The following is a 9,612-nucleotide window of genomic DNA, read 5'->3' as shown; positions in this document are numbered from 1 at the left end:
GGTTTGAGGGATTCGGATGCGCCTTCGGGTAAATCTGGACTCAAGCTGAGGAAGTAAGAAAAGTTTTCAAAAGAAATGAATTTCTAAAAGTGAATAAGAGTTCAAAGAGAAAGCAAGAAAGAGCAGTGTGTACAATCAGCCAGAGCCCGAACGGTGATTTCCCAAAATACCCTTACTTTTGTGTTATGAGATATTTATGATGCACTTTATGAGATATTATCGCATGCTAGAGACAGGCTAGGTATTTCACATCTTAGTACTAGAGTGGCCTGATTTGTGATGCCTTAGCCTAGGACTTGTTGTTATATGTGTTATGCTTTTAAGTATGTGATGAGTGAGAGTATCCAGTTAGAACCCATGAGGGGTAGAGTTGCAGAGTCCGGTGGTAGTTTCAAGGATGAGCCGAGAAAGTTTGGGAGTTATCACCGTGAGAGAGTTCTATGTATTCTTCGATGCTCGAATGATGCTTGCTTTGTGCTTTGTAGAACTCTCGATGATGGGAGTCAGCTACCAAGTGAATATGACGATATTCAGGAGGTAGATGGCTGGCATCATTAGGAGCTCTTCAGCAGCTGATAGCAAAGAAGTGGGAGGACCAAGGAAGAGCCTAGGGAGTAGCCCTAACCAGATGAGTGTGCTGGTAGAGTAGAGAATTTCACTGGGGAGCAAGCACGCGTGATGGGATTGGTGAAAGAGCAGGTCGAGCAGCTACTTAGGAGCTTTGGGATGGTCCGTGTGGAAAGTATGGGTAGATGTGGCAGGTAGTATGGGCCCGTACTACTGAAAGCAGAGGACCCATACTTGATACAGGGAGTATTCTGAAGGTTCGAAGGAGCAGATTGAGAAGTGATGTTATGGTTCGAGTACCATACATCGGAGCGGATTGAGGAGTGATGTTATGGTTCGAGTACCATACATCGGAGCGGATTGAGGAGTGATGTTATGGTTCGAGTACCATACATCGGAGCGGATTGAGAAGTGATGTTATGGTTCGAGTACCATACATCGGAGCGGATTGAGGAGTGATGTTATGGTTCGAGTACCATACATCGAAACGGATTGAGGAGTGATGTTATGGTTCGAGTACCATACATCGGAGCGGATTGAGGAGTGATGTTATGGTTCGAGTACCATACATCGGAGCGGATTGAGGAGTGATGTTATGGTTCGAGTACCATACATCGGAGCGGATTGAGGAGTGATGTTATGGTTCGAGTATCATACATCGGAGCGGATTGAGGAGTGATGTTATGGTTCAAGTGCCATACATCGGAGCGGATTGAGGAGTGATGTTATGGTTCGAGTACCATACGCCGAAGCATATTGAGAAGAGATGTCATGGAATGAATACCATGGTTCGTAGGGAATGATGCTTGTGGTTCTCCGGCTATCCGGTTATGATTGAGATTTGGAGAGGCGTCCCTTGAGAGGGAGATCGAGAGCCTCTTAGAGTATTTTAGTAAGGAGTCAGTGAGAAGGGAGAATTTCGATCTGAGCTGAGCGATCAGTCGATAAAGGAGATGTCACCTTTTATGATCTGGGTGGTTCTGATTATGTTCGTGTGCAGATATGAGAAGCATGATGTTAAGTTTTGGGTTTGGGGGTAAACCCTGCAGGTCGTTATTGATGACGATTTCCCATCAGAGTATCAGGTAGCATGTGTGTCGCGAGGCAGTGATTTATCATGAGCAGATAGTCAGTTGGGGCTGAGATAGTCGAGGACCACACTACACCTATTTGAGTATAGTGGGATGTATTGTAGTGGTATCAGTGGGTAGTTCAGTCGAGTTTAGCAGTGCAGAGAGTTTTCTATCTATGATGGGTGTTGAATATGGGAGGGGGTCCCTGTTCTTGGGACGATCCCGGTGTTGGAGCGTTGGTTGATGAGTTGAGGTGAGGGTACGATGATTTTGTGGTTCAGTCTATGAGCCAGGGATGTTATTGAGCAGTTGAGTTGCTTGGTGCTAGATTGGTACGAGATTTGGAACGACTAGAGGCAGTCGTGATGAGAGGTTCTTGAGGAGTTCATCAGAGGTTCAGAGTATATGAGGTCGATTGATTTCCTTAAGGGGGGGGGGGGGATTATCGGGCGTTGTGTAGCACTTTTCGGGGGCAGGTGTGATTTCGCTGGTGAAAATAGTTGTGGGTTGGTTGTGTGCTATTTGGTGATGGTTCGAACCCTAAGTGGGGGAGAACCGGGTACCGTATGTAAGAAATCAGAGATTTGTCAAGAGCAGTTATAAGTGGAGTATAGAGATCTGCGGTAAGAGATCATGAGACCAGAGATGGAGGAGATGGAGGAAAGGGATCAGAGTGAGTTAATGCGGGAAGTACTTGTTGAGAAGGATGAATGTCTCCACGGCAGGTGTTTAGTGGTAAGTGTTGTTGCAAGTAGATAGAGAATGATTGGGCAGCCAACTCCCGGGTCGATGTGTATCCTTGCTTGGATTTTGAGCGGTGGAAAAAGGGTTTCGGAGAATTATCAGCGTATTTCGTAGCGTTAGTGTTTTCTCGTAGTCCAATTGAGAAATTGGATACACCGAAGTTGCAATTTAGGAAAAGTGCAGATCTAATTATGGGGTTCAGAGGAAATGTATTTTTGTATCTATATGATGCTTGGGGCAGGAGATCAGTGGTTGTGGCAGGATCTTGTGATGTTCTGTTGGGGTATTCCGAGGTATCCGGGTATGATATCTTTATTTCGGAGTTACTCGTGAATCTTGAGTTGAGACGACTTGTGGGATATCAGGTAACTATGGATCTAGTGGGAGCCATTCGAGCATGGGCCTCCAGAGAGATTATTTAAGAGAGTGGATCTTCGCAAGGGTGGGCATTTGTTATGTCGATTGCCTCTAGAGTTTGTGATGCATATTCGAGTCGAGTATGGGTAGCTGCCTATAATAGTCTGCGGAGCATGATCTAGTGGAGTCAGAGGGTGTTGTGATACTGCGGGGAGCCGTAGTACTAACTAGTCAGAGGGTGTTGTGATACTGTGGGGAGCCGTAGTACTCATTAGTCCGAGGGTGTTGTGATACTGCGGGGACCCATAGTACTCACTAGTCAGAGGGTGTTGTGATACTGCGGGGAGCCGTAGTACTCACTAGTCAGAGGGTGTTGTGATACTACGGGGAGCCGTAGTACTCACTAGATGGCAAGAGAATGTGATGATGGAATGTTCTCCGATTAGTGTATGATGTGGAAGAGTTTTGGGTTTGAGTAGCCCTAGTATTGAGTTTTTGGAGCCTGGATGTTGAATCGGGGGCGAGACTGGGGTCTCCGTCTCTGTCGGGAGATGCGGTGAGATGCGCAAGGGATATGCGCAGCAGAAACCAGAGATCAGAGTTGAGACGATCCTCGGTTGGATTGTATTTTTCTCGCATGAGGAAAAGAGAATTTCGTGACTTGCGTGTCACTAGGCAGGGATAGTGGTCACGGGGAAGAAGATAGTGAGATATTTGGATCATGTTATGGGTGACCTTTGGAGGCTCAGCTGTGGAGTGAAAAGCTGACCTGGTGCTCGGTCTCGAAGAGGGATATGAGAAATGAGCTAGAGCTTATCATGATGTTGTTTGAGGACACTTCAGAGCGAGCAAGCGATTCAGACGCTCGAAGTCATGCTTCGGGCATGTGTATTAGATTTCGGAGGGAGTTGCGGCACGTATTTATCCTTGGTTGAGTTATCCTATATCAACAGCCATCATTAGTGCATTGGTATGCCACCCTTTGAGCTGTTGTATGGGAGGAGGTGTCGGACCCTCATTTGCTGAGGAAAGGTAGCGCATGGACCCGAGAGTCCTTGCGAGCAAATCCAGAGCACGTGCGATACATGGAGTAGTGGCAAGGTTGACAAGTGGATTTCCCTGGGTAAGGGAAGACAAAGGTATGTAACCCCAGGGGGGGGAAGTGTTGGTTCACGAAAGTGAAGGTAGTAGTGAGAATGGATGATTTGGAGTATGGGGGTTGAACACTGTGTCTGTGACAGTGGTATGGAATGACATCATGATGGGATGTCTGCTGAGGACGCGGAAGGGATTCCGCGGTTGTAGAGCCAGGAGGCTCGGATGGGATACCGGGAGAGAGTCCTGGACTCTCAGTGTGATTCTGATCAGGGTATTGGGTATGTATCAGTGGTTCATCCGGTGGGATGTTTGAGGATATCATCAGTGTATCGGGTTTTCCAACCTGAGGGTGTTGGAGCTAGTTCAGCATGTGTATGTGATTGCAAGAGGAGAACTCGTGGGAGTTGCTCTGAGATTGAGAATGGGTCTTTCCGTCGTCATGGAATGGGTAGAGTGGGATTCGGATCGGGGATCCGATGGTTCATGGTTTTCTAGCCCTTATGGGTCGAGTGATTGTTGAGATTTGGGGCAGTGATGCATCATCGGTAACCCTCGGTTGTTGAATGCGATTATCAGAGGGTACAGCCGGTGCCCGGCTCGAGACGGTGGTCAGGACACCGTAAGGAAAGAGAAAGTGTGTTCGAGTTTCAATGGGTATGCCTTGAGGGACCTGGTCTGGTTGAGGCCAGGTGGCGCGTTGTGGGAGTAGCTTCGGAGTTTAATTGCTGTAGGCTTCGAGGACGAAGCCTAATTTAAGTGGGGGAGTATTGTAACATCCCGAAATATCAAGGGTAGAGTTGAAGGGCTAAAAGAGTAATTTGGGAAAGAGTGACTCGGCGAGTAGAGTCGCGACTTGGTCGCGTGTTAAGTAGCCGACTCAGCGAGTCAGTGAGATGGACTCGGTGAGTAGGCGCTGAGTGAAGAAAACCCTAATTCTCGGGGTTGAGCCCTATATAAAGAACATTATGTTTCCTTCACAGCCTCTTTATCATCCCTTGAGTTCCAGAGGCCGTGATTTCGTGAGGAAACACCATTGTTGAGTGGTTTGGAGCTTGGAGAAGTAATTGTTGAAGAAAGTTTGGGAGTTTGAAGGTGTGGAGCAAGGGGCTTTGCTTGGATTCGAGTTTCCTTGCAGATTGGGGCGTTCTTTTGAGGTAATATCTCGTTCTTAGGCTGTTGTTATCTTGTTTCTTCATTTGAGGGTTAGAGGGAAGCTTATCTTGGGTTATATTGGAGTCTAGAGGTTAGACCTGAGGTTGCTACCTCAGATCTGGAATGGAGAAGAGTTCGGATGCAGGAAAGTCCCTGTATTGAGTGTTGGATGAAGCTATCTTGTCCCAAACCTTAGCTCTAATGTGCAAAATGCATAGATCTCTTTGGATTCACGTAAAGTTTGCCACTTTACGTGATGGATGAGTTGTAGGAGGCTAGATCTATGTTTTGGATCAATTGCATGGTCTGGAATGCTTCTGTATGGATTCAGACCGGTGGTACTCGGCGAGTCACATGGGTGGACTCGACGAGTTGCTTGAAGATGAGCTGGGACTCGACGAGTTGGAAGAACAACTCGGTGAGTTGGATGAAGATGGCATGGAACTCGGCGAGTTGTATGAACAACTCGGCGAGTAGGTTGAGGATAGTCTTAGACTCGGTGAGTCTGTTCTTGGACTCGGCGAGTCTTGTCGAAGAGTCCCAATGTTTTCTGGTTGAGTCGAGAATCGGCGAGTCAAGGGATGACCCGGTGAGTTGTGTGCGAGTGGACTCAGAGTTGTGGGACTCGGCGAGTCTCGGGGTGACTCGGCGAGTTGAGTCGCGGATTGAGTGAAGTTCTGAGTATGGGAACTCGGCGATTCATAGGGTTGACTCGGCGAGTAGGGTCAGCCAGGGGTTGACTTTGACCTTGTCCTTGACCAAGAGTTGACCGTTGACTTTAGAGTTTGGTCAGCGATGTGGCCTTTGGGCCAAGTGAGGGGTAAAATAGTCTTTTAACCTTAAGAGGGTGCCATGAGAGGGTTGATTCTAGTCTCGAGAGTTTTAGTCATGAGAGTATTTGCCTTACGTGTTAGGCGGTGGCGAGTTCGAGATTCAAGTGTGGAGATATCTGCTTTCTGCTTGCCAGGTGAGTCTTCTCACTATACATTACCTTGAGTAGGTAACCAAAGTTATGTGACAGAGTAATTGTATGCTATGTATGTTATATGTTGTACTGCATTATTTCTATGTGATTTATGTTGTGCATGTTTACAAAGCTGGAGCCGGAAGGTTCCTAGAGTTAGAATTTGAGGGTTCACAGAGTTGGGTGCACGGACTCATAGAGTTATAGCCTCGAGTGGCTAATATGTGTTATGTGTGGTATCATGGGACGGCACCGGCTTGATTGTACACACCAGAGAAAGAGTCATGTTTTGGAGGATCCTGGTTTTCTATGCAAGTGAAAATGGAGTTATGTTTTGTAATTCGATTATAAATGCGATTTTAAATAAGTGTTTCTATGAATTAAACGATTATTTTAAATGAAAAATTGTTTTGAAATTTACGGTGTTACAAAGATGTAAACGTTGCCAAACGAAATAGGAAACGGGCCAATGAAATCAATCCCCCATACGTCAAAAATTTCACAAACAAGGATTGGATTTTGGGGCATTTGGTTCTTTTGCGAAATGTTTCCTGTCATTTGACACCGTTCACAACTTTTGCAAAACAAGTAACAGTCGCGTGACATGGTTGGCCAAAATAGTCCTTCAAGAACTTTTCTCAAGGTTCAGCTAGGTCCGAAGTATCCCCCACAAGCAAATTCATGACAGAATTGCAAAATAGATTGATGCTCTTATTGGGGTACACATTGCCTAATGATTTGATCGGGACAATATTTCCACAAATAAGGCTCATCCCACACATAGTATTTTGCATCACATTTGAGCTTGTCTTTTTGCGCACGTGTGAATATGTCGGGATACCTTTTATTGACCAAAAAGTTAACGATATCGGCATACCAAGGAATAGATTGAGTAAGGGAAAAGCAATGTTCATCCAGAAACTCATCCCGCAACGGGAGAGGAGTTTCATTTGAAGTGATCCGGCTTAGATGATCACCCACGAGGTTCTCGCATCCGCTCTTGTCCCGGATTTCCAAGTCAAATTCTTGTAGCAGTAGGATCCGCCGGATGAGTCTCGGCTTTGCATCTTTCTTTGTCATCAAGTACTTGAGAGCCGCATGATCTAAATACAGTATAACTTTGGTACCAAGTAGATATTGCCGAAACTTCTCCAAAGCGAACACTATGGCCAATAGCTCCTTCTCCGTGGTAGAGTAGTTGCTTTGAGCATTGTCTAGTGTCCTTGATGCATAATAGATCATGTGGGACGCCCTCCCATTCTTTTGACCCAAAACGACGCCTATCGCATAGTTGCTTGCATCACACATGATCTCAAAGGGAAGATCCCAATTTGATGCTTGCATGATGGGAGCGGATGTAAGCAACTGTTTGAGCTTGTCAAAAGCTTCTTTGCACGCCTCGTTGAACTCGAAATCAACCTCCTTTTGCAAGAGTTGGCACATTGGTCTTGTTATCTTTGAAAAATCCTTGATGAACCTTCAGTAGAAACCTGCATGGCCCAAAAAAGAACGAACTTCCCGAACACAAGTCGAGTAAGGTAAGCTTGAATAACATCAATTTTGGCCTTATCTACCTCAATTCCTTTTTTAGACACAATGTGACCCAAAATGAGACCTTGACTCACCATGAAATGACATTTTTCAAAATTTAGAACCAAATTTGTTTCAATGCATCTTTTTAAAATTTTGGTGAGATTGGTCATATACCGTGAAATCGTCCATAAAAACCTTAGTTATGTTTTCAATGTATTCCGAAAAGATACTAACCATACAACGTTGGAAAGTGGCCGGGGCGTTACACAATCCAAATGGCATTCTCCGGTATGCAAAAGTACCAAATGGACATGTAAATGTCGTCTTTTCTTGGTCTTCCGGTGCCACTGGGATTTGGTGAAAACCGGAATACCCGTCGAGACAACAATAATGAGATTTCCCGGCCAACCTTTCTAACATTTGGTCAATGAAAGGCAATGGGAAATGATGTTTTCGTGTGCCTGCATTGAGTTTCCGGTAGTCAATACATACTCTCCACCCGTTTTGCACACAAGTGGGGACCATCATACCTTTGTTGTTCTCGACCACCGTGATTCTCGTCTTCTTTGGAACGACTTGCACCGGGCTCACCCACTTGCTATCCGAGATAGGATAGATCATCCCCGCATTTAGGATCTTTAAAATCTCTTTCTTAACCACCTCCATCATTGGCGGATTCAACCTTCTTTGTGCGTCTCTACTTGGCTTGCATTCATCCTCCATTAAGATCTTGTGCATACAAGTGGAGGGGCTCAAACCCTTGTTATCCGCAATCGTCCAACCCATGGCTTCTTTATGCTCCTTCAACACCTTGATGAGTTGTTCTTCTTCAAATTCGGTTAAGTGAGTTGAGATGATAACCGGAAGGGTTTCATTCTTTCCCAAGTAGGCATACTTCAAGTGTTGAGGTAAGACCTTTAATTCCAATTCGGGTGGTTGAACAAGGGATGGAGGCAATTTTGTATGAGTTGGGGGCAATTCAATTTGCTTAACATCTAATCTTGTGGATTTTTTCATCTCCATTTTATTTACCAACTTCTCAACTTCCGGATCCAAAGAATAAAGCTTTAATTGCTCGGCTAGCTTCCCACAATCGAATCCTTTGCTTAAGATCATCTCCAACATATCACCGTTAGATAACTCAAACAATTCTTGAGTAATTGGCTCAACAACATCAACAAAGTACAAAGATGAAACATCACTAGGATATCTCATGGCATCATAAATATTAAAACTTTTCGTTTCGCCATCAAACTCCATTGTCAAACTTCCCGCATACACATCGATCTTTGTCCTAGCCGTCTTCAAAAACGGTCTCCCAAGCAAGATTAGAGCCGATTTGGAGGACACTTACTCATCTAGATCAATCATATAGAAATCCGCTGGGAAGACTAATTGGTTCACTTGCACTAGGACATCTTCTAAAACACCTCTAGGAAAGACACTTGATTTATCCGCAAGAGAGATTATGACACCGGTTTCACTTAAGGGTCCGACATTTAATGATTCATACATCAAATAGGGCATGACATTGATAGAAGCACCAAGATCAAGCATAGCACTACTAAAAGTGACATCTCCAATCTTGCAAGGAACCGTGAACATTCTGGGATCTTTGCATTTGGGTGGAAGTTTCCTTTGTAAAACCGTGGATGCGTTTTCATTCATCAAAATTTTCTCATTTCCCTTCAACTTCCTCTTGTTGGTACAAAGTTCTTTCAAGAACTTTGCATATCTCGGGATTTGCTTGATTGCATCAAGTAGAGGGATGTTTACTTCCACCTTTCGGAAGGTGTCCAAAATCTCTTTCTCCTCCATATTCTTCTTTGAAGTTGCAAGTCAGGAGGGGAACGGTGGTTGAGTGGCTATTGGTGTTACTAGAGGGGCGGTCTTCTTTGGAACTCCGGCTTGTGAATCATTCTTGATTATAGGTACTTCAACGGGAATAACTTCTATCTCTTCCTCTTCTTCCCTCGGCTTCTTCTTTGAACTACTTTCTCTGGCTTGTTTGCCACTTCTCAAGGTCACCACATTGACATTTGGGTTCTTTTTGGTTTGAGAAGGGAGTTTACCATAGGATTCCAACTTGCTTATGGATGTAACTATATCTCCCATTTGTGCTTC

General features: G+C 45.0%; 1 protein-coding gene across 1 annotated transcript; it reads right to left on the bottom strand.

Moving 5' to 3' along the window:
- Positions 1-8,838: 8,838 nt before the first annotated feature.
- Positions 8,839-9,306, bottom strand: LOC145066248 (uncharacterized). The gene has a single exon (XM_079013457.1). The coding sequence runs from the start codon at positions 9,304-9,306 to the stop codon at positions 8,839-8,841; it is 468 nt and encodes a 155-aa protein (XP_078869583.1).
- Positions 9,307-9,612: the final 306 nt, after the last annotated feature.

This window comes from Lactuca serriola, chromosome 1 (assembly GCF_051521515.1).
Source record: "Lactuca serriola cultivar US96UC23 chromosome 1, Lser_US96UC23_V15, whole genome shotgun sequence".
NCBI lineage: Eukaryota > Viridiplantae > Streptophyta > Magnoliopsida > Asterales > Asteraceae > Lactuca > Lactuca serriola.
This window is presented reverse-complemented; position numbering and strand designations above follow the sequence as displayed.

Bases quoted from the DNA above. Each gene is read 5' to 3' on its own strand.
- LOC145066248 (XM_079013457.1), bottom strand. From the start codon at position 9,306: ATGGAGGAGAAAGAGATTTTGGACACCTTCCGAAAGGTGGAAGTAAAC.